Here is a 25,698-nt window from a genome sequence, read left to right on the forward strand (position 1 = left end):
ATAGTCGTCAGTCAGTGATAAAGAAGGCTCCGTTGCTTGTTTATTAATTGTACGGAAAATTCACGCAGATTTCTAAACTTTCTGCAATTTAGACGCGTGGTATCTGATTTTAAGTTTTTAGCCGCGCATACTGCACTTTAAACTTTGATTTTCAATTAACACATACCCTTTTTTATCATTCTTACAATTTTCAATGAAAGTATAAATCGTAGATCGAATCGAAATCGACCATTTTTTTTTAAAACTGATAATCTCTTCGAGATTTATAATTTTATAAAACGAAAAACGGTCTTTCGGAAATTTAAGATTGAAATTATGGTCGATTTAAGAATCTCGGGAGAAAAACCCTAGAAAATGTCGGTCGACAATTTTTTTTTATCTCAAACCGTAGATTATGACAAGATAATCATCTTAGAACAAAAAAGTTGCCGATACCGAATTTTTATGTAGGAGTTACGCTCAATTAAAAATTGTTATAGCGACAAAAATGGCATATTGTGCATGAAAATGAAATATGAAGGGTACAATGTACACAAACTTAAAATATTGGATGCCATGTGAAAAGTGGCAATGTCCAGGGGTACCACGTGAATTTTCCGTTTAATTGTATTTGATGATTTGATGTGGGGACACACATACACAGGACACAGACACAATTTGCAGAAACATCAAAAGTTAGAAACTTGACACAGACTCCACCAAACCCATAGTTGCTACAAGTTAAAATTAACAACCCCCGGCCGCCACCAAACCTTGAGTATTGAGTAATCAGTAAGCAACAATCTGTTCTTTCAATGTTTTTGAATTAAGGAGACGAAGAAGACGACGACGACGACGACGATGATGATGGCGGAATCAGGACGCCAACTAAAGGCCATGCTCCGCAAGAACTGGCTTCTCAAAATTCGCCATCCTTACATCACTTTTACCGAGGTTTTCCCCCTTTTTCTCCTTCCTTCTTTAATTTCTATTTTTGAAATCACTGCATGTATCTCATCATCATGTATTTCCTCATTTCCGGTACTTCTTCCTTAAGTTAAGACCGTCTCAACTTAAGACCTCTCACAACCTCCTTTCATTTCCACCTCTGTTTTTAATTGGTTGTGTGAGCCGTCCTAAGTTAAGACGGTCTATTTCTAATTTCTACTAGTAGTATTTTTCAACTTTCCATTAACCGCTTGCTCATCATCTTCATTTTATCATATTGTTATTTCAATTAAGTATGATAGTACTCACAATTTATGTTTCCGTATTTGAGGTGAATAGAAAAATCTTGCAAACGGTTTTAGACATGGTGTAGCAGTTCATTTGCGATAGCGGACCCGCCCAATGGTCGCGTATGTGGGTGCTTTCTTTAGATTAGGACTCAGGACTGCCGGTTAAATAATGCTTAAGTTAGCTGAATTCCTTGTTGAAACTGTTGCTGCTCAAACTCTAATCTTGCTCAAACTTCCTAGAACTGATTTTTTTTTTGTAAATATTGGGAATAATAAGTCGTGTTTCCTTTCCATATTCTAATGTCTATACTCTTTAGTAAGTAGCTTTTGAATCTATTACGGTAAATACTGAAATCTCTGATTATTAATCCACATTTTGTTTTTTGTGGTCTTTTTTAATGTAGATATTTCTACCTACGGTTGTGATGCTGATGTTGATTGCTGTTCGAACCCAAGTTGATACTCGCTTGCATTCTGCTCAGCCGTATGCTTGCCAATTTTTACTCCGTTTTTACTTCTTTTCTGAATCTGCCTGGGCTCATGTCTTTCGTATGTGCTTGTAATTTATTCAAATGAATGAAATGCCAAATTTGCAAAATATTTTAAAACAGTTGAACAAGAGACTAAGAACATGTCTAATATACTGAGATATTGATGTTCTATACTCCGTATATTATTTATATTAAAGAACCTGATGCCTCATTAGTGGGAAATGGCGACTTGTCTTGTGAAACTGGGACAATAGGAAAATATTCTATCAAGCCGCATGGAATCTCCTCATTGCTCAATATTGTGGAGCTTAAGAGTCAGTAATTGGATTAAGAAGCTGTTGACGACATGCATATGCTCTTAGGAAACTTACAGACATTAGATACTGGCTGCTATTGTGGTTATTGCTATATTATTATTGTTGTCATCGTAGTTATACTCAATTTACTGATGTAAGAACGTGAAATAGTTGTCATGTTCGGTGATGGTAGAAATTCTTTGTGACTTGTCACGCTGAATGCATGTAGGTATATCCGAAAAGATATGCTGGTGGAGGTGGGTAAAGGTAACATCTCCCCTCCCTTCAACCAGATTCTAGAGCGATTGGTGAAGAATAATGAGTACTTGGCATTTGTACCCAACTCACAAGAAACAAGATTGATGATCAACCTGATATCACTGCAATTTCCCTTGCTGAAGGTTCGATTTGATGGATTTTTGTAACTTAAAGGTTCTTAATTGGTGCATAGATATTATCAGTACTCCAGGGGGCCTCTTAGCATCTCTGGTCATTGGGGGGAGTTGGGCACTTTCAGTCTCTTTGTCTTCGCTTTAGAGATTATAGTTTGAGCAGTTATCATCTTCACAAGTCTCTGAGTTAGTCAAGAGTCAAGACAATAGGACCTTGTTGGTTAGGGAAGGGCTAGTTAAGTATTGGCCCTAAAGAAAGCTGTTTTGACACTTCTGGTTCTGGGGGTATTTGGTGAATTTTCTCTCTTGACTATAAGCTAAATAAGTCTTTTAGTTCAGGGCCATGGTTATCATGTGTTTACGTTATATCAGTTTTGAAGTCTTGATTTATCTTTTCGATTTTAACCTTGAAAAGTGTCCTGCACTAGTTTGCATTGTCAAACTCTGGAAGCTTAAATGAAGCTTCAGCTTTTCAGGAACACTATTATCATGGTTTTACTTTCTTCATGTAGTCAGTTGCTAGAGTCTACAAGGATGAAATGGAACTTGAAGACTACATCCGCTCAGACCTGTATAGTACTTGCGATCATTTAAAGTGAGCTAACAAAATTCTATGGTCTTGCAACATTATTTTTATTTCATGATCTTGTTTTTTTGCTTTTGTCTTACGAATGGTTATTTGTGGCTGGTTGCTGCCTGCTTTGTTATTTCTTAATCTGTTTTTTCTGCTTGTGCCCTTTGGCGCAGATTTCGGTGCTTCTGGAATGAACAATTATTTTTTACTCACTTCTTTTCATATTGTGTAGTAGCACCTTGTCGTCTATTTTAATTTGTTCAAGTCCAGTTTCTAAATGTTTTCTTGAAGCGCAGAGTCAGGGTAATGGCATTTTCTCCACCTATATGTGCAAGCAGATAAATTCTGGGGGTCTAATGCATGCAGCACTTCCTCTGCAATAATATATATATATATATATATATATATATATATATTTTTTTTTTTTTTTTTAATTTTTTTTTTTACATATGACCATGAGTATCTGACAACCATCTAATACTTGATGAATTTGCATTTTTTTTTGTTTCCTAAAGGAAAAATAAAAAAATACCAAATGTTCTCTACTTCCTCAGAACCATATATCTAACCCATTGCATAATGGTTTATGGTTTATTGCTTTCCTTCATTTTTATGTGGTTAAAAAACCACTACCTTTTTTTCCTAACACTTTAGTATTTGACTTTTACTATGATTGTCAAGAATTCTTTTGATTTATGTTAAGGACATATCAATATCTCATTTTTTTTCTTCCAGAAATTGCTCAAATCCCAAAATCAGCGGGGCAGTGGTATTTCACAGTCAGGGTCCTCAACTGTATGACTACAGCATTCGCCTTAACCACACTTGGGCCTTTTCAGGATTTCCTGATGTCAAAACAATTATGGATGTGAATGGTCCTTATCTCAATGATTTGGAGCTGGGTGTAAACACCATTCCAATTATGCAGTATGGCTTAAGTGGTTTCTTGACTGTATGATCTCTTCTCGAACCCTTAGCATTCTCATACCCACTTGTGCATTTTCTTAATGCTTCAAAAAAAAAAAAAAAAAGAAATTAGTGAATTGAGTTCAAATGAAACATATTAACAAAAATGGGTCCACGTAAGCTTGGGTGGTAGGTTGGGGATACAGCCGCTCATATTTAGGGACAAAGATCCATACTAGGATAAGTAAATTAGCAAACATGTGTGGTCGACCATACTGTGTAACAAGCATTTGAGGGTGATCTGTAACAAGCATTCGTCAACAATAGGTTGGGAACTCATCATTAAAATATGTGTTTCTAAATTGAGTTTTAGGGTAATTAGTAATTTCCACTTATAAGTACTACCATCAACTATATGGCGGAGATCTAGGTATTTGGTTGTCTCCGAGGTAGGATACGAGGTGGTCGTGATGATTTTGGTTAAGGGGCACTGGGCAGTGATCCATGGTGGCTGGATCTAATGAGGGAAAATGAGAGGGAGGAGATGGTCGGGCAAGGTATATTTGGGCAGATGTATAAATGACATTCTCATGAACCAAATATTTACTATTTCTATTTTCTCCTGTTGCCGATGTTTTAAGTATTATAAGTGATAGAGCTAACGAAGTTGGTGCTGTTGAGGGTATTAGAGTAAGGAGGGAGCAGACTTATGTGTCACTTGCAGGTTGCCAATGACACTTTTGAGGAAACAGTTGCATGTGAAATACACTAAATCTTTTACAAGGATTACCTTCAGTTTTCTCATTGCTGTGACCGTATCACACAGGAATTTGCAAACTTACTCCCAATTAACCACATGAAACTTTTAAAGTTAATTTTGTATCAACTGTGCCGTCTATATTCTTGATGCAGCTTCAACAAATTTTGGATTCCTTCATCATATTTGCTGGACGGGAGACGGGGACTAGTAGTAGCTTTGAAGATGCTGAAGTAACACCGTCCACAACATTTTCTCCATTAAGGATTCCTTCAATGGAGTTTATACCATCAAACATAAGGCTTGTTCCCTTTCCAACTCGTGCCTACACTGATGACGAGTTCCAGTATATTGTGAAGAAAGTCATGGGAGTACTGTATGTACCTTTTTGCTTTCCATTTAAACACATGTTTTTTATTTATCTTGATGTATGACTTTGCAATGACATGTATGTGCTGTGCAGGTACTTGCTGGGATTTCTCTACCCAATATCTCGATTGATTAGTTGTTCCGTCTTTGAGAAGGTTATATAATGAGGATGTGTTGTTAATCTGTTATGTCATCGTCAGAATGAACCTTCCTTTGCTCATGCTATTTGCCTTCTTTGCTGTTCCAGGAGCAGAAAATCAAGGAAGGGCTTTACATGATGGGTCTTAAGAGCGAGATTTTTCATATTTCATGGTTTATTACGTATGCTGTTCAGGTATTAAACATTTGAAAACATTGTCTATCATGCTGCTATGTCATATCTCTATCGGGCATCGACTAACATGCTTGTGGATGCGTTAAGGTCTTTTTATTCTATTGTCTTTATGTTGCCTAATTGATATTTTGTTGATGTATTAATGTGATGAGCAGACTGGCTTAGGCAATCACTCTCTCCCTTCAAATCTAAGTGTCTCGGTCCCAACTTTTTTGTGAGAGGTATTTTGAATATATGGGTTACTTGGATTTCAGAGGTGTTAGAGTATAAAACCGATCTTGGGACTCCTACCATCAACTTAAGCTTTTGGCTGAGATGGTTTCTTGACATGGTGTCGGAGCCAGTTGACCAAAAGGTCATAGGTTCGAATCTCACCACCCCTCAATTCTAAAGTGGAATATTAGCACCCGGTATGGTTATGGGAAGGCCTGCAGTTGGATCCACACTTCAAGCCCAAAGGGCATTCGTGTGAGAAGGCGTGTTAAAAGTATAAAACCGATCTTGGGACTCCAACCATCAGCTTAAGCTTTTGGTTGAGATAGTTTCATGATAAGGAGAGAGAGTGGGTCTTTTAGCTACTGCTTGAGATTATATATAGTTGCTGCCTTTGCTGGTAGTGATGAAGTTATAAAGACCGAGGAAAGCAATACGAATGTTACTGTTTTTGGTTGCACTATCAGAGTACTGACAAGCCTTTCTATTTGAATAAGTCAAATATGAGGTTATTGATGTGCTGAAGGTGTATGATGTAGCCTTGAATTAGGTCTTTCATCTTTTGGCTGCAGCTGAAGATTGAACATAGATGCTGGTAGGGATGAAGTTATAATGACAGAGAAAAGCAATAGATTGTTACTGACTTTGACTGCAATATCCGAGCGCGGTCAAGCCTTTATGTTTACATAGGTCAAATGTCTGGGAAGCCTTGAAAGTTATTGATGTGCTGAAGCTGACTGATGTGGGCTTGACATGACAATTTGGTGGTTCTATAGCTCCATTAGCTTTTTTCTTTCTTTCTTTCTTTTAGGCTTATTAAATTTTTTTTAGGATTTCTTTCTCTTTAATTGTTGCTTATGGAATATGCTACTGCAAAGGGCAAATAAAATAGAAAAGAAGTTCAGAAAATGTATAATAGTTGCCCTTGTATTATTGCCTTTCCTACTTGCTTGCAACTTTTGTTTGACCAACTGCTAGAAGTGCCTGATCCTTTCACATGGTTTTCTGCTAATTATTGCTTACTACGCTTAAGAGGAATTTTATTGAGTTTTTTTGTTCTTGTTTTTCTCTTGTGCAGTTTGCAGTATCCTCTGCGATTATCACAGTTTTCACAATGTGCTCTCTGTTCAAGTATAGTGACAAGTCATTGGTGTTTACGTACTTCTTTTCCTTTGGACTGAGTGCAATCACACTTTCTTTTATGATTTCTACATTTTTTATGAGAGCTAAAACAGCTGTGGCGGTTGGGACACTTTCTTTCTTTGGCGCCTTCTTCCCTTATTACACAGTCAATGATCCAGACGTCTCGATGTGAGTAGTCGATTTTACTTTACCATGATTGGTTTGATCATGATGTAGCTGGAGGTTTGTCTTATGTACTCTTTTCCAGGGCATTAAAGGCGGCTGCATCATTGCTTTCTCCCACTGCCTTTGCATTGGGATCAATTAACTTTGCTGATTATGAACGTGCTCATGTTGGACTGCGTTGGAGTAATATATGGCGTGTATGCTTAAATTACTAGAATATGTGTTTTTTCAAACCTCCCATGCCCTTTCTGATATTTGGTGGTAATTTTTCATACAGGAATCGTCGGGGGTTAATTTTCTCGTCTGTCTAAGCATGATGATATTTGACACGGTGCTATATTTTGCTATAGGTGTTTGTTTGGATAAGGTAAGGTCTAAGTGAACCTTAATTGTAACTTATATTGTTCCCACTGTTTCTACCTTCTTTACTTCCAAGTAGCTGCTTTCTCAGCTTAACGTCCACTACCAACCTACTTGGGCCAGTTTGTTATTATTGCTGTTCTCGTTAGTGTTACCGTTACTCTTGCTGCAACTGTTAACGTTACCGTTGCTGTTGTTATTTTTAGTTTTATTATTGTTGTCAAACCCCTAAGTTCACCTTGACTTTCCATTACATTTTCGTTCTTCCTTTTTGTTTTTCATCTTCCCTTTTTTACTCGCATTTTGAGGCGTGCGTTCACCCATGGACGGTTCGAAAAGATGATTCATGTCAGCCGACCCCAAATCATTTTGGGATTAAGGCTCTGATGTTGTTGTTGTTGTTGTTGTTGTTGTTGTTGTTGTATTGTTGTTAAATGGTTTTTTTATCTAAATTTCTATAAATTAAGAAGGTTTCCACGTTTGATGACTTTCATAGCTTTATTTTTAGATCGACTTTTCCTAATCTATTTCTTTCATTTTAGGATTTATTGCAATTTCCTTTTAAATATACGTGTTAGCATACTTCTACCTTTTAAGTTGTTTGCAAAACACTCGTTAAAAAAAATGTGTAACATCACCAAGACTCATTTTACGGGAAAAAAGTCGATTCATCGGGATTGACCATCTGAGGCACGTGAGTTCTAGTAATTTATTAAATAACTACTTTAGACCCCGTGCAATAAATGCACGGTATATATAGTTTTTTATTTTTAATAAATTATTTATATAGTAGTGGTATCTCATCAATTGTTCAAATTTCTCGTCATTGCATTGTATTTTGCTTTAAGAAAAAAAAAAGTTTTAACTGACAATAATCAAGATCATTGAGAAATGTGCTAAAATGTATTTTGAACAAAATATTTTTTATACCACAAAGTTAATGATTTTAATTTTTAAATTCTATTAACTTTTTTATCACAAAAGTAATAATAGCGATTTACAGTTTTGTTTTATACGTAGTATCGGTCAAATCATTCTCAAATAATAGATCAATAAAAGATTTAGCAATGTATAGTTTTATATAAATTTTATTTATATTTTAATTAAGAAATTGTAGTTTAGAGTTTAGTGAAAATAATATAATTTGATGAAAAGATTAATTTTAATGGAGATAATAATTGAAATATAATATAATTATTAGTTTTCTTATTTAGTAAATGGACTTAATTGTAATTAATTCCTTATTTAAGAAGATGCTTTTTGGAGGGAAAAATCTCCACCTATTCTTTTAGTAGATAGGAAATGTGCTTAACATTTAACAATGCTCACGTATATTTATAAGGTAACTTTTCGCTATATATCCTTCTTTTTATCTTTAGCCGACCCCAAATCATTTTGGGCTTAAGGCTTTGATGTTGTTGTAATGAATTAGTAAGACCCATATATATCTCATTCTTGTGTAATTTTGTAGCATGATAGCTCCAAAACAAAGCTCTTGTGAACATGAATTTGGTGTTGGTAGTCCCATTAATTTTATAAATAAGTACCCCTTCATTCTGTAGGGTGTTATTTCATATTCAGTTTATAAATAAGTACTCCTTCATTCTGTAGGGTGTTATTTTATAAATAAGTACTCTTCCAGCTAAATGAATTTTCTGAATTGTGATTCGTATTCAGTTTTTTCCAAAAGAGGATCATACACATTTTTCGTGGAGATCTATGTTGCCTAAGTGCCTTCGTAGAAACAAGGATACTGTCAGGCCTTGTATATCTAGTTCTGGAATGAAGTCGGAGGCTATTAGCTTGGAGATGAAGCAGCAAGAATTTGAGTGCAGGTAGATCAGCTTTATCGTGGGGATCTAAGACCTTTTGTGTGCTGCTGGCCTTGTCTCTTTACTGTGGATGTTAAATGCAGGTGCCTTCAGATAAGGAATCTTAGTAAAGTATACTCTACAAAAAAGGGGGATTGCTGTGCAGTTGATTCTTTGCATCTGAATTTGTACGAGAATCAGATTCTTGCTCTTCTGGGTACGCATGTAAATTTCTCTCTAAGCTACCAGTGTTATCTGAGAAGTGAAATTTTCAGAGACCCTAAGGTCTAAGCTGTCAATTTTCTTCGTCATAATGTCGTTGCACTCAGAACTGTTAGTTATAGCTCATGACTTTTGGTATGTTGTACCATTTATCAACCCAAATTGATCAATCCAGTTCATATTCTAGTTGAAAAAGGAAAAATACTAAATGCAGTAGACATTAGTTTAAACAACTGTCTTTCCTTTCTGCAGCATTCTCTCCAATTCCTAACTCTATCACTCCAACTAATTAATATCACCACCATGCTACCCCATCATTCCCTGTAATGATAAAAAAAATGACGAGAAAACGATAATCTTTCTGCTACTCAAGAGAAGTCGAACCGCAACTGAGTTCAGCGAACGCTGCCTTGTACTTTCATTGACACATATAGTCAATTAACCAAAGTGACGCCAAAGTGGTTGTTTTACTCCTAATCACTCACCTAGATTATATGAATACTCTCACCATAAAGTGTCTCTTTTTATCTGAATGTTTGTGTGGTATTATGCAGGTCATAATGGAGCTGGCAAGAGTACTACTATCTCTATGCTTGTTGGCCTTATCCCACCTACGGCTGGGGATGCGTTGATTTTTGGGAAGAACATTTTGTCAGATATGGTAGGTTACACGTCAGACAGATTTTTGTTCTCCTTTTATGCAGTGCTCTCCATTTTAGCGTCTATCTGATTTGTATAATGAATTGTTTCCTCCATTTTTACAGTTTTGGAGGTTATTCTGACTAGTATAAGTTCTTAATCATGTATGTGATGTTTTCCTCCCTTTTATGCAGAATGACATTCGCAAGGACTTGGGAGTATGCCCTCAAAGTGATATTCTGTTCTCAGAACTAACAGTAAGTATCCAGGGTTGTTGGAGTGGTAGTTAACTAGTTATGTTACTTTGACTCTTCACTTTTCAGACTGTAACCATGTCGACACGACAAAACATGGATATGGGTATGGACTCTGTTCCCGACGCTTATTAGTTCGACACTTCTAGGAGAGCTGAACTAGCGAGGCTCGCACAACAAAAGTAGAGAAAAAGAGGTTTACAACAAAAGTAGGAAATTGTGCATTGTTAGATTATTAAAAGGAAAACTCCAATATCCACAAGAACGAGCTGATAACTGACTTTACAACTTATGGGTTAAACTTGCATTATCTAGAAGCAACTTACCATGCTCAAGCAATATATATGCTTAGAAGTGAGTTTACGTTCATGCTGTGATGTTTCGTGCCCTTATTTTATGAATTTGGTGCTGGGGTGGGCGAGAGCCTGGGAGAAACTCCTTCCTGTGAGAGTGCGCAGAAAACATGTTAGTGAATAAGCTAATATTTCCGAAACATAATTTTAATCATCCCAGACATGGGTTTGATGGCCGGTTTGATTGAACCTCTAGAATTTGTATACCCTTGTGCGCATCACAATGATCAAAACAAATTCACCTATGCAGGTGAAGGAGCATTTAGAAATCTATGGCATACTGAAAGGTGTAAAGGAAGATGTTCTTGAGAGTGTTGTGGCTGAAATGATTGACGAGGCAAGTTCTTTCTCAGTCTTGCTTTAGCTTCTGCACATTAATCATAACAATACTTCAAGGCTTTAGTTATATCATGATTGAACCGTTAAAGGTTCAGTCGATCGATCTTGACCTAGTTTGTCTGCGCAAGAACGGAGGTCATTTACAACAAAGGTTGCCAGTGGTCGCGAACAAGGGATTAAGAATAAGAGGAAGTGGCACTGAAAATAATGGGAGATGAATATATGCAGGGAAGCCAGTGTGGGGGAAGATGAAGAACTGTGTTTCTTGGCTGTTACCAAGAGGAGTGTGCTGGGGAGAGGATGGAGAAACAATTAGTCGGTTAGGTTTCTGGCGAAGAGGAAAAATAATTCCTTTCTTGCTACTACAGGCTTGTGTTTTTCCTTTCTTTTCCTATAAGTAGACAAAGCCATTGGGTTTGGGTTGAAATGCAGAATTGAGTTTGAATGTTCTTCAATTTTTTTCTGTAACGTAGAGGCTGACTGCTGGGAAGTTTAGTTATTTTCTTGCGGAGTACTTAATTTGCTTATTTAGCCATGTCCAGTTCCAAAAATGTTTCCTAATTAAATGCTAGTAAGCTCACCCCCAAACCCAGCAAACACTCATTTACACATTTTTTTTCAGTTAATATTTTTTTTTTTTTTGAAGAGTTTATCCCTACGTAGTTTCCATCTGAACGCAGTCTCAGATAGGTAGGATTCTTCAAACTGAATTGAACAACAAATGATGCACACTAGCTTAGATTCCCCCTAATACATGAATGTAGCTTTATTTAAAATGCAGTGCAGACTGCAGAGCACAATTCGTTTTTTGTTGCATCGAGTTACATTCTAGATGTGAAATAGGTATCATTTGAGAAAGTATTTTAGTCTCTCTGTTATGCATAAACTGCACACATTTTATCAGCTCATCTTGAAAATTTATTTTTTTATAGGTTGGTTTGGCCGACAAAATTAATACTGTTGTTAGTGCCTTGTCTGGTGGTATGAAAAGAAAACTCTCCCTCGGAATTGCTTTGATAGGCAACAGTAAGGTAAGAGGTTATAATATTTTATGCATATTTCATTGTGACCTTTCCAGCAACTTACTAAGACCTTTTGCAGGTTATCATTCTTGATGAACCAACTAGTGGAATGGATCCTTATTCAATGCGCTTGACATGGCAGCTAATTAAAAAGGTCAAGAAAGGAAGAATTGTATTATTAACGACACACTCAATGGACGAAGCTGAAGTTTTAGGAGATCGTATAGCTATTATGGCAAATGGCTCTTTGAAATGCTGCGGAAGGTTGTTTCTGGTCTTATTTTCTCATGCACCATCACTTTGAAGACAATCCTTAATAAAGCACCTAGTACTTGGCACTGGAAACTATTGCTGAATTCGTTAAAATAGCATGCTGTTGTCTATTCTTCTTTCATTAGATAATGAAGACTTAAATTTTCTGAGTGATTGTCATGGTGGGACTGGTAGCTCACATATCACATGCGCCTACTGTTACATATCACGGCCAATATGAGACGATTTGGCTGAGATTTTGAACCCTGTTTCATCATGGAAGTCACTCTTATAACGCAAATCAGAATGGTGAAATGATGCCAACCAAATACTTATTCTCAAGAAAATTATATGCAAGAATAACAGCCATCTTGCCTCGAAGAAGATTGGTGAATCCTCCTTGAGAATTTCACTTGATAAAACCTCGTGAAGAATCATCCTACTTCACCATTTCTGCTTATGTGTCTGTCTCTCTACGTGTGTGTATTTATATAAAGAGGAAGAAAGAAGTACCTATATAACCGGGCAACGCCAAACAGCATATTGATGGATCATGTTGATTGTTGACAACTTCATTTGCGTTGGACAGTGGGAGATATAAAGGACTCTTATTTTGTAGATAGTTACTATGCTTCAATATTGCCTTAAAAATCATTTCCTTTCACCATTTTTTCTTTATTCATGCCTTATTTCAGAGAAGGAATTCTATTATTTTATGTACTACTGAACGCTGAATATTCATCCATTGATACAGTTCTCTGTACCTGAAGCATCAATATGGAGTTGGTTATACCCTTACTTTAGTGAAGGTTAGCCTTTTCCCTTGAATTAATGGGGATCTTATGTTCTAGTTTCACAAGAAATAATTAATGTTTTTCTTTTATCACTTCTTTTTTCCCTTTCAGACTGCCGCTGGTGCATCTTTGGCTGCAGATATTGTTAATCGACACATCCCTTCAGCCACAGTACTGAGCGAGGTACTGGACACAACTGAGAGTCTGCTTACTATGAAATATAAAAGATTTTTGATGTGATGTCGCCGTAAATTTGGCTTCTGTCAGTGAGATTTTATTTATCCCGAATTTGTCACATATTTAATCAGTGCAATATTTTGCTTTATAGTTATTGGTGTAATAGTCACAAGTATAAGGTAGTTGATTGTTTAAAATGATGTGGCACTTTGACATTTTCATTAGTAGATCAAACACTAATCTCATTAACCTTTTGTTTTAGGTGGGGACTGAGATATCTTTTAAGTTACCTTTGGCATCATCGTCTTGTTTTGAGGGTATGTTCCAGGAAATTGAGAGCTGTATGAAGAAGTCAGCTTCTTGCTCCGATGCAGGGGTATATGAAAATGAGTGTGCTGGCATTGAAAGTTTTGGCATCTCTGTCACGACTTTGGAGGAAGTATTTTTGAGAGTGGCTGGATCTGAACTTGATGAAACGGAGGGCGTAGAGCAGAAAACAACTGTTATTGGTTCTGTGATTTCTCAGCCGTCTGAATACCACGTGCCTAAAAAATGCACATTTGCAAAATTTTGTGGGAGTTTGAAGGAGTTTATCATGTTTTTGTGTCTTATAGTGGCTAGAACTTGTGGAGTGTTCTTTGCCTCTATATTCTGTTTGATTAACTCTTTAAATATGCGATTTTGCTGTGCTTCTGTAATTACAAATTCCGACTTTTGGCAACACTCAAAGGCTCTACTGAAAAAGAGGGCAATATCTGCTCGGAGAGATCAGAAAACAATAGTTTTCCAGCTTGTAATTCCAGCGGTCTTCTTGCTTTTTGGTCTTCTTTTCCTTAAACTCAAGCCACATCCTGATCAGCAATCAATTACATTTACAACCTCTAATTTCAATCCTCTGTTACAAGGTGGTGGTGGTGCTCCAATCCCATTTGATCTCTCCTTTCCTATCTCAAAAGTGGTATGTTCATCGAGGTCTACTATTTACTTTTTGTATTGCCAGTAATTTTTTAAGTTATTGATGTCTTGCAAACAAATCTCATCCGCCCCCATTTGTAGAATGCATCTTAGATTTTTAGTAAATAGTGCTCTGAGAACATAGTGCATTTTCTCATTTACCAGCAGATGGTCGTCCTGTTTTTTTAAGTAGTAAAATGGTACTCTCTGTTTCAGATTGCATCTCACATAGATGGTGGATGGATTCAAGAGTTTAAACCAAGTCCTTACAGATTTCCCGACTCAGAAAAGGCGCTATCAGATGCGATAAAGGCTGCTGGGCCAAGCCTGGGACCAAAGCTACTCTCAATGAGTGAATTTTTGATGTATAGCCTAAACCAATCCTATCAGTCTAGGTTTGACCTCCGCTCCTATGCAAATTATGATCTTATTTTGGAATTTTGACTTCTATGCATGCTCCTTCTCGCTCTTTCGGATTAATGAAATACTCCCTCTATTTCACTATGATTTTCCTGTTGCTTTTGGGCACAATATTTTAGGGAAGAGAAATATGTGGTTCTTATCGAGGTAGAGTGTATGGGGGAAAGAGATGGAGTAATATTAGCCACTTAATTTGTGTCAAAAAGGAAAGAGGAAAATCTTAAAGAAAAGGCCCAAAATGGAAAGGAAGAAGATGTTAGTGTAATGGAGGGAGTAATTAGCTTGATGCCTTTTGAGCATTGTTTCATGGTGCAGATGCATCCGTACATATCTGTTACAATGTCAGGCCATTGTTGGAATAATTTACAATCAGAAAAGACATTCATTGAGCTTATTGAACAATTTGAACCTGATGCCTCTGAGAGGGGTTCACACATTTCAGTTTCTTAATGCAAATTCTAATTAAAATTAATTTTGGGACAGATAGTGTTTAAAAATACTCTCTCTGTTGTTGGGAGCTCTTCTTGAAAAATTGTGCTAGAGAACATGTGGAGAAATCTTCAAGTCTTCACTTTGCCCTATCGCAGCACAGTCTCAGTGTCCGACTCAATTTTTTTCCCCATCTTTTCATTTTGTGTTATGTGTCTTGTTGTGAAGGTATGGTGCAATCATGATGGATGATGAGAATGATGATGGGAGTCTGAGCTATACAGTGCTACACAACAGTTCTTGTCAGCATGCTGCTCCAACTTATATCAACATGATGAATTCGGCAATCCTCAAGTTCTCTGCATCTAATGACAACATGACAATCCAAACACGTAATCATCCTCTACCATTGACCAAAAGCCAACACCTGCAGCGACATGTATGTGACGTCTATAATAATACCCCTTTTATAACGTTGTGAGGATTGATTCATAGTTCTCCTTTCACTCCAGAACAGTTTTCTCTTCTCTTAGTTAAGCTTGTGAGAAATTTGACTTCAAATGCCGGTGCTGCGAGAGGACTATTATTTGTTCTTTTTCTGAGATAATATTTCTATGCTTCATGATTTTTTTGTGGTTTTGTAGGATTTGGATGCTTTTTCTGCTGCTATTATTGTGACCATAGCTTTTTCCTTCATACCCGCGTCATTTGCGGTTCCTATAGTGAAGGTAACTGTTTATTTTGGTATTTAGTTGCCCATCATAGACAGTCTGTTCTGTTTGCTAATAAATCGGGTACAACTGCAATGACTTGGTCCCAAAATGATTTTGGGTCAACTAACAAGAACGGTTGTACGGCACCTTCAGTCGGAGGTGGAGAAATGATGAAAGTGTGGAATAAGGAAATCATGATAAAAAGAAACAATATCAAACGAGGAAAAGCTTTTGAAAGAATGTTCAGTTTCAGATGGGATAAATACATTTAAGGGAAATTGGACTCAAAACTAGGAAGTAATGCAGATGCATCACATCTCAAAGACATAGTGAAAGTATTTTGAATGAACTGAGAAATCTTCGAAAATAATTAAAATAAAATGTAGAAGTCAAATAAGATACTCCTAGAATACAATTTAACCCCATACATGTGAATTGGTCGTCTTTAAATACAGTGGAACAGCATATTGTCTTCAATTCCATGTACAATTATTTTCTTTCGGTCATACTTATCCATACTTTTCTTGGTCCTCATTTGTTTCTCGAAATCTTATCCTCACTCTACAAGTTTCTTAATTGGCGTCTCACACGTTGGCAGAATCCTGTTCCAGATCGTAAAATTTTATGATTTTACAATCCAAGATAACGTGCCCAATCCCGATCTTAGGTAGGATGGTACAATGCTATTCGAATATTCGATTAAACAATTCTTAATGCAGGATCCTAACAACGATTCCGCGATCATGCAACTCTACAATCCAATTCTGTCATAGTTATAGAGGACTATGGAGAGGTGTCGCGCTCAGTGTGGCGGTTAATTGGGACTTCTTTTTATGGATCATTATGTTGTACTGGTCTAGTATCGATAGTATTATTCTTGACTCATTAGTCAATGTTTAGCGGTATATGTTAAATGTAGAATTTTACTCAATCAATACTGATGGTTTGAATGTTTGGTCTCAGGAGCGCGAAGTAAAAGCTAAGCATCAGCAGTTACTTAGCGGGGTACGTGATTTGGTCCGAATTGCTCTTTTATTCTCACTGTGGATGTTCTGTCGTCATAATGGCACGCAGTTAACCCCTCCCCCCACTTGAGTGGTGACTGTGACATTTACGTACTTTTTTGCCTTTTCAGGTATCTATATTGTCGTATTGGGTTTCAACCTACTTGTGGGACTTTATTAGCTTTCTGTTACCCTCTTCGTTTGCAATAGCTCTCTTTTACATCTTCGGTAAGCCTACTACCTTTTGCATACTTATCCTGAACTTCCATTATATGTTCATTCTTTGAAAGTTTGTATCAAATTCGTTCTTCTTGTTAACATGTTACAACTTTGATAGTTTGGTATCTTCTTTTGAATATCATGCTTTGACATCACTTGAAATGGGAAAAAATATGTTGTCCTTCTCTTTATTCCATGATATATCTGGTTCATATATTTCGGAATGCTTTTCCCCGTACATGGCAGTGTACATAGTTGAGCTTCCCCCCACATCTCCCCTAGCCATCAACATTCCCTTTCGTATTATTTCCCGCTTCGCCAACATAAGACTCCTCCATATATATGAAGGATGGTGACCCAAATCATCATCTAGCAATTTGCAATTTCGGTGGTATCTAGCCTTTACCAACTTTGCCACTAGTGAATGGAGATTAACATTAAACATCACAATTTGTATATTGTATGGTACGTAGGGGGGCCGTTAAAACTAACACTCTTAACCGCCTTCTTCTCCTGCTCCTGCAATGACTGCTGCTGCTTTTTCTCGCTAGCATTAACAATAACCCCAGCCACAAAGACTTTATCATCTCCATTTTCAGCTTCATGCCTTTTTTGAAGAGTTGATGTAGAATGTTTTTTCATCAAAACATTAGCTTGCTAGTATGCGTATGCGTATGCGTATGCGTATGCAGTTACATGCTAATCTTCTGCTTTACTTTTTTTCTCAGCCTTGTACTTCTGAATTATATATTTCACGTGTTCACAGGTTTGGACCAGTTTGTGGGAATAGGATGTATATGTGCAACTATTATGTTGTTTCTGGAGTTTGGGCTGGCGGTCGCATCTTCAACATATTGCTTGACCTTTTTTTTCTCCGACCACTCTTTGGCTCAGGTTTGCCTATTTTTGTGTCACGTTCTGCACGAGCAGGCTTTTTTTATTCTTCTCTAACCATACATCGTTGTACTCCTGCAGAATGTGATTTTACTGGTTCACTTTTTCACTGGGCTCATTCTAATGGTAATCTCATTTATAATGGATGTAGTAGAAACAACTGCTGCTGCCAATTCTTATCTCAAGGTTTTTATTCTGTTCTCATGAGGTTTTTTCTGTTTTATGGAACTCTATGTGAAGGGCTGCACAGAAAGTTGATATATATGTATTTATGAATGACATTTAACAAAAGTGAATGTGTCATTTCATAAGAATAACTCTATTTCATTGCATATATTGCAAATTAAAGCCACTAGCTTTTATATTTGGGTAGTGTTGTTTTTATCTTTATTTGTAGCAAGACTCTAAGAAATCTGGACTTCGATTTTAAAAACTATAAGTTTACCTGGCTTTTGTATTATGGATCACTCCCCTTTTGTTTTCCACGTTTACTTTTCTATATTTTCGCATTGAGGTGTGCGTTCACCCATGGACGATTCCAAAGGATGATTCATGTCAGCCGACCCCAAATCATTTTGGGATTAAGGCTCTGATATTGTTGTTGTTGTTGTAGCAAGACTCTAGAATGATTATATTAAGAGATGCCTTATATCAACATGTCAATTTGATAATTAAAGTATACAAGTCTGTCACGAAGATGTATCCAATATATAAACCAACTGCTGTTCATATCACTACAGTGATCTTCATTCCTTTGATTTGCATGTTTGTAAACCAACAGTGTAGCATAATAAATTCATCAGTCATCAGGCTCTTAGAAGCAGGGAAACCACAAAAAATGCTCATGACTATTGTATTTATTTCATGGAACCGGTTCTTCCTTTTTAAAAACTATACTTTGTAATCTAATTTGATTATTTCATTAAGTTTTTCCTTACACTTATTTTTTGCCAGAATGTTTTCAGACTATCACCTGGTTTCTGCTTTGCTGATGGACTTGCGTCACTTGCTCTTCTACGCCAAGGGATGAAAGATAAATCCAGTCATGGGGTTCTTGACTGGAATGTTACCGGTGCTTCTATTTGTTATTTAGCTGTTGAGGTTGTTTTCTTATCACAAACTTTCCAAAAGTGTGGTGATATATCAAGTGTTTTGATTGATAACTTCGTCAGTCGTGTGATAAATACATTGGTGTCTGGTTGTATTACTTCTTGCTCTTGAATCTCTTGATTGTCTACTTGAGGCATTTGTGTTTGTTAATTTTTGGGTAATAGACTATTATAGTACCCTCTGCTAGTCAGAAGAGCTAAAAGGCTGGGTCACTTTATACCCGCGAACAAAAGAAAACAAGTGCAGTGTTCCTAATTCTGTACTGAATGAGTGAATGGTGATTGTTTTAATCTATCATTTTAGTCATTCGTCAGGCCTCCTTCTGGAACCAGGATTAAGCTGTTTCTGATGGGTTTATTTTCTCGTCGATGTTCTTGTAGATGATGTTAAACAGCTGTTCTTTCCATACATAATTTCTTTAGGGTTCCTTTATCTTATCAAAAAATTCGAAGCGCATGAAAAGCAGTCAGCAACATAAGAGTAACTGCAGTTTAGGCATTTTTTTTTGGCAGTAGCACTGTATTCTATTGAGATAACATAATTTAAACTAAAAGGTCAAATTTGATGGAAAATGCAGTAGTAATTCTTGTGATTTTAATGAGAAATGTTCAATGTTTTAACTTTGAACACTTTTTTTGGCACATTGCAGAGCATCTTCTATTTTCTATTAGCACTTGGACTTGAAGTAGTGCCTCCTCATAAATTATTTCTCCATGTAATTTATTGCTGCTGGGAAAGAATCAAAGGTTTCGGTTCTGGGAATGCCAGTGACATTATAAAGCCTCTATTGAGTTTATCTCAAGATGCTATATCTCTTGACCTTGATGAGGATGTAGATGTTGCAGCAGAACGGAACAGAGTGCTTTCTGGAGCTGCTGATAAGGCCATTTTATATTTGCACAACTTACGGAAGGTATCACTTTTCTTCTGTTCTATTTTTCCTTTTGTGTAGTACATATTTCAGCAGATTGTGATAATTATCTGTGGAACTGTTAGGTGTATCCTGGTCGAGAACAAATCCCAAAAGTTGCAGTTCAGTCATTAACTTTTGCTGTCCATGAAGGAGAATGTTTTGGTTTTCTAGGAACAAATGGCGCTGGAAAGACAACTACACTATCAATGTTATCTGGTATGCATTCCAAGACATGGAAACTGGAGAACCAACTTGTAATTATACGATGGCTACTTGAGTGCTAATTTAATTACCTCGATTGAGCACCTCTTAACCATTGTGCTTTTGTTCTATTTGTTGTTCTCTTGAATTACATAACGCTATTCATGTGTAATATAACCAGGAGAAGAATATCCTTCTGAGGGAACTGCCTTTATTTTTGGAAAAGACATACTCTCAGATACCAGGGCTGCTCGCCGACATGTGTGTCTCAATGATTTTCGCTTGATTTTACTAAAATAGTTTGCTTGATACACGCTGATGCCTTCTGCTCCTTTAGACTGATTATTCTCCTGTCCGTTACAGATTGGTTATTGTCCCCAATTTGATGCTTTGTTAGAACATTTGACCGTCAAGGAGCATCTTGAGATGTATGCGAGAATCAAGAGAGTGCCGAACCATAGAATTGAAGAGGTATGTGAAGCTGTAAAACGTGTTTTTTTTTTTGAAGAAACCACAAGGGTTTTATTTATAGCTAATAAATCTAGACCTGGCAAAAGTAAACCGACCCCGAAAAATCGTTCGAAATTAACTGAATCGACACCTGACCGTACATTCGAAGTTGTAATATCCAAAATAGACCAAGATCGAAATGAACCTGAACTGTTTCAACCTGAATTATTTTAATCCGAACCGATATATACCTCAACCGATTTCAACCCGTATATTGATATTGATGACTGAAACCAACATTGAAATCCGAAATGATCCGAATGTACCTAGGCTCCCATCTAGGGTGTCTTTTTATACATGTCACCCATTTGGCGTCAATGAATTAATATTATATCTTAGTTATTAAAAAAACATTATATATTACTTTTTAAAAAAATTATTTGTATTATATCTGATGTTTTGAACAAAGACCTAATCCCTTGACATCCGATCCGAATATAACCTGACTCGAATCTCATCTGCTCTGATATGCTCTATGCCCAGACTCAAAACCTTATTTGATCCGATATTGACCCGACTCGAACTTGCACCGACCCAAAATATCTACAACTGATTAAAAGTGGAAACAGAATCCAACCTGAATTGAACCGAATTGAAATCGAAATAAAGGTCCACCGAAATAACCCGATCCGAAATAACCCGAATTGAAACTGATCCAATTGTCCCGTTTGCCACCTCTAAATAAATCTGCTTCGGCAATACAAACAATGTTACTAGGCTTAGAATCAGCCCAGCAACGCTTTCCAATATCCCATGGGACAAAATTGGCTAAGGAATGCACAACCCTATTCAACTGCCTACGAACGGAAGAACAAGATACATAAACAAAATACGACATAACAGAGTAAATGTCACTATAAATAAGGAATAAATCACTCCGCCCCTTCTTCCGATGCTTAATATCTTCGATCACAATGAGTCAATCACTCTCTAACACCACCATCTTCACGCCATATCTACGAGCCTACTGTGAGCCTTTGAGTATGGCCATTGCTTCAGCAAACATAGGTTCCCATTCGACTTAAATATTTGTTTAATGTATTTGTAGTTGTTTTCTATCAAAGGTTTTCTGTTTCATGTTTGAACGCCTCAACTGTAAAATATTGGCTGAGTTCAGTTTGTTCTAAATTTACACATGGGCTTTGTCTTAATTCTTGTGATTAACTGATTATGACTAGCTCACCTTTTGTAATATCTGTCCTTCAAATATATTTGTATTCTCCATGGATCTAATATTACAACTATTCTACAAATATGGATATTATATTATAAGTAATCTACAAATTTGGCCTAACCATGATAGTTTTAGGTGGTTATGGAAAAGATAGTGGAGTTTGACTTGCTGAGACATGCCAATAAACCATCTTTTTCCCTAAGTGGCGGAAACAAGCGCAAGTTATCTGTGGCAATTGCTATGATTGGAGATCCTCCTATCCTCATACTAGATGAACCATCCACAGGTACTTGAATGAACTAGTAGTTAGTGGGTCACTGCTTTCGAATTTTACTCCTATAATGTATCATTTCGTTGTTACCACTTTTTTTTTTACCTTATATTGAGATTATTTTCCTATTCTTCTCGAAATTCATTTTCCCATTTCAGTGGAGACAAAGGCTCACTATTCTTCTGCTATGAACATATATTGTGATAAAGCAAAATGACTCACCAGACTACCTGCACTTCTTGTATTGTGACATAGCACTTAATCGATGCAATTTTTCAATTTCTATTATGGAATGAAAAAGCCTCTATGTTTTCAACAAAGTTTAGAGCGTCTTTACACATTTCTCTTTGTACCTCCTTTTGAAGGTTCAATGCTAAGCTATTATTTTTTGCTTTCTGTTATCATGTGTCATGTAAATGGTGATGTTGAAAAGCATTCTTATACGAGTCATGCAGAAATTTTAACCGGGAAACCTATTTTAACCTCCTGGGTTTCCGGCATAAGAAACTACCCATCACCTATACTTAAAATGGTTATGGATTATGTCAGCCTTGTCATGTATAAGTATAATATCGATATATAGCCACCCTCATTGTAGCATGCAGCTATGGTCTGAGGCTTTGAGCTCTTGATAGAGGCTCTTTAGTCTGACGCTAGGCCTTCAAAAAATCTGCCCACATCATTACTTATTACAATCAAGGCCTTTGTTTCTTTGATATGTTAATGGCCAGCGTGTTCACCTTCTGAGGTTCTGTTCCAGAAACATATAAACTTCATGGGTATAGTCTACGAGTGAGCCCATCTCATCTATCATACTGCTTCCTCTCTCCAGTTATATTCTGTGTTCTTACCATTTTATTAACGTGTCTTCATGCAGTATTTAAGGAGGACAAATATACGTTGCCTTGAGTTTGCAGTGAAATTGGCTTTATTAAAGTAGTGATATAGTTTTACTGAACTGCTTATTTCAAAAGAGGCTCAACTAAGTGTACCTGTTCCTTGTATTGTCCCCTGTAGGCATGGATCCTTTAGCAAAACGATTCATGTGGGATGTCATTTCACGCCTGTCTACCAGACGGGGAAGAACAGCTGTAATACTCACTACCCACAGCATGAATGAAGCACAGGCTCTATGCACTAGGATGGGAATTATGGTAAGCAGAGTATCTACTGTGCTTTCTATATTTAATTTTCAGTCAAGCTTCTAATTATCTGCTCTATTTGGTGGATGGAGGTTGGTGGACGATTACGGTGTATTGGGAGTCCCCAGCATCTGAAGACACGTTTCGGTAATCATCTAGAGCTAGAGGTACCATTTTCTCTATAGCGTACTCCATTCCTTCTTGAGGAGATCATTGTATAATATTGGACCATGGTGGAGTGAGAGAGCAACATTTTGACAGTAATTATTGTATCTTTAATCAGGTGAAGCCAACAGAAGTTAGCTCTTCACATCTTGAAACTCTGTCACTGATGATTCAGGAGAAGCTTTGTGAAATTCCGTCTCGTTCCAAAAGCTTGCTGAGTGACTTGGAGACTTGCATAGGTGGGACTGATATAACACCTGACAGCGCCTCAGTTTCTGAAATTAGCTTGTCTAGGGACTCTATAATCATGATAGCTCGTTGGCTTGGTGATGAAGAACGAGTGATGGCTCTAATTAATTCAAAAGCAGCATCTGATGGGATTCTAAGTGAACAGTTGTTTGATCAACTTCTCCGTGAAGGTATCAGACTATCAGCAATTCTCCCAATCTTTTACTATTTTTGTCTCAACTCATCAGTTAAGCGAGTTCAAGTTGTAGTTACCCAATCTTTCTATGCTTGGGCAAATTGATACCTTCTTCCATATACGGCTTCCACGTCTTCAGCCTATAGGATCTTTATTGTTTTCCTATTTATGAAGGTGGATATTTCCCATTTACAGCTTGTAGAGCTTATAACTTATTGCGCTCATGTGTGTTCATGACTTGAATTTACTTTGTAGGTGGCATTCCGTTGCTAGTGTTCTCTGAATGGTGGTTGACGAAGCAAAAGTTTAGTGTAATAGACTCTTTTATCCTGTCATCATTCCCTGGTGCCACGTTTCAGGGGTGCAATGGGCTGAGTGTCAGATACCAGGTACGAAGAACTGAGCAAGTTCCTTTTTAATTCGTCCTTGATACCAATACGTACCTTTTGCCATTCTGCAGTTCTTACATCTCACTATGAGTTACTACTGATGTGGGTGATAGAATATTGTAGACGAGGGATATAAGGTCCATATGTTGCATTAATGATGACATAATAGGCAACCAGAAGCGATCAAGTACTGTTGAACTGCTTTCGTGTAATGTATATGTTGTGTCTGGTTGAGCTCTTGATGTTTTATTTGTCGATGTGACCCATTTGTTCCTTGCATCGTCTATTGTTATAGTTCTTTTTTCTATAACGTTACTTTGTTTTCCAGCTGCCATTTCGGGAGGATTTGTCTTTGGCTGATGCTTTCGGTCACATAGAACGAAACAAGTAAGAACCACAGCTTATGTGTCATCCTTGAAGCCTTTTTTTTTTTGCTAGTGGCCTACTGCTTATTCAAAGAACTCCTTTTCAGGACTCAAATTGGCATCGCGGAATATAGCATCAGTCAATCCACTCTTGAAAGCATCTTCAATCACTTTGCAGCCACCTCATGAGGAAGCATAACCACTAACATAGACAAATTTCAGTATTTTCAAATGGGCTCTCGAGGTTAGTTTGGTTCAGTTCAGGTTTGCGCTGAAGCCATTGTGAAGTTTGTTCAAGTGTTTTACATTGTTACAAGCTAACCTTGAGATTGTTGGATGTACATGACTTGAACAAACTGTAGATATATCTCTGTCCTTATTCACACAAGTCATTGTAAAGTGTGTTTCTCACTTTTAGCCTTGCATATTCTTCAGATTGATATGCAATACTAATGAATCATTGTAATGTGGTCGCGGTATTTCACTGGCTGAAACAATAATGGAGTAGAACACAATTTGTATATTTTGCGGTAAGCAGGAAACTTTCCGACGTTACTTTACCCGTGTATATAATGGTAAACTTGTGCCAGATTGAGATCATAAATAACATTTTACATGTGAGTATTTGTATGTGACTAAACAGGTGTTTGGTAGAAGAGGCATGTAATCCGCCTTTTTCGTAAGAAATATATAGACTAAAAAACCATAGTACAATTGTCATAAAGTTCGAGCCACCAAAACAGCTGATGTCACTTGAAGGTTGGTCTACGTCAGTCTCCGACTGATGCAAACACTGCTTGTTTCAACTCGCCTCAATCCCGTTCATTCATTCAGTAATCCTTGTCCTTGTCAATGACTTGCTAAAATGAAAGTCCAAAAGCTTCAGCCCATACTATGTCTTGTCGAGTTATCGCAAGTTATCATATGCAGATCTGAAGGAAAGCAATTAGTCTCCCTTGTGACGGAAGGTATCCGTCACAACGGAGAGACGGGTTAAATTGATACAATATTGTTGTAAATGGGCGAAATTGACCCGTCTAGCATGGGGAATGACAAAAAGAGAAGAGAGGGAGAGATTTGACATTGTTATTAAACAAAGAATAAATGTCTTGTTTGGGTTCCCCATGTTGACGGTTTCCCTCCTAAAACTACCTAGTAAATCCCAGTCAAAAAATTTCCTCCCCTCTCTCATCAGATTTCCTATCATCCCCAACCTCTCTCTACAAACCCTAGAAAAACACAAATAACTATTCATTATCTTCATCGCCTAGTTCATTATTCATCATCTTCATCGTTGTGCATCCCTGATCTGCAAATTTGT

General features: G+C 37.0%; 1 protein-coding gene across 3 annotated transcripts; it reads left to right on the forward strand.

The window, feature by feature from the left end:
* Positions 1-606: 606 nt before the first annotated feature.
* LOC141600482 (ABC transporter A family member 1) lies at positions 607-24,900 on the forward strand. 3 transcript variants are annotated; one of them, XM_074420721.1, is made up of 40 exons: positions 607-933; positions 1,622-1,701; positions 2,234-2,405; positions 2,909-2,991; positions 3,706-3,922; positions 4,789-5,009; positions 5,097-5,157; positions 5,250-5,336; positions 6,628-6,860; positions 6,940-7,054; positions 7,135-7,224; positions 8,895-9,052; positions 9,133-9,245; positions 9,805-9,911; positions 10,084-10,146; positions 10,747-10,833; positions 11,768-11,866; positions 11,937-12,121; positions 12,864-12,918; positions 13,015-13,086; positions 13,343-14,038; positions 14,251-14,429; positions 15,112-15,322; positions 15,528-15,611; positions 16,560-16,601; positions 16,732-16,828; positions 17,586-17,713; positions 17,795-17,899; positions 18,668-18,814; positions 19,473-19,736; positions 19,820-19,952; positions 20,119-20,198; positions 20,301-20,408; positions 21,757-21,907; positions 22,910-23,046; positions 23,127-23,201; positions 23,318-23,618; positions 23,879-24,012; positions 24,341-24,399; positions 24,485-24,900. In XM_074420721.1, exons 1-40 carry the CDS (start codon positions 841-843, stop codon positions 24,564-24,566), a joined length of 5,604 nt encoding a protein of 1,867 aa, XP_074276822.1. In that variant the 5' UTR covers positions 607-840; the 3' UTR covers positions 24,567-24,900. The 3 variants fall into 3 exon arrangements, with proteins under 3 accessions (XP_074276822.1, XP_074276823.1, XP_074276824.1); XM_074420722.1 differs by having other exon boundaries at positions 2,913-2,991; XM_074420723.1 differs by lacking the exon at positions 2,909-2,991 and having other exon boundaries at positions 662-933.
* The last annotated feature ends 798 nt before the right edge of the window (positions 24,901-25,698 follow it).

The sequence above is a fragment of the Silene latifolia genome, chromosome 9 (assembly GCF_048544455.1).
Source record: "Silene latifolia isolate original U9 population chromosome 9, ASM4854445v1, whole genome shotgun sequence".
NCBI lineage: Eukaryota > Viridiplantae > Streptophyta > Magnoliopsida > Caryophyllales > Caryophyllaceae > Silene > Silene latifolia.

Excerpts from the sequence above, each read along its gene's own strand:
- LOC141600482 (XM_074420721.1), top strand. The coding sequence starts at position 841 with ATGATGATGGCGGAATCAGGACGCCAACTAAAGGCCATGCTCCGCAAG. Across the intron at positions 6,861-6,939 it reads AATGATCCAGACGTCTCGAT|GGCATTAAAGGCGGCTGCAT; the intron begins GTGAGTAGTCGA and ends ACTCTTTTCCAG. Across the intron at positions 16,602-16,731 it reads ATCAGCAGTTACTTAGCGGG|GTATCTATATTGTCGTATTG; the intron begins GTACGTGATTTG and ends TTGCCTTTTCAG.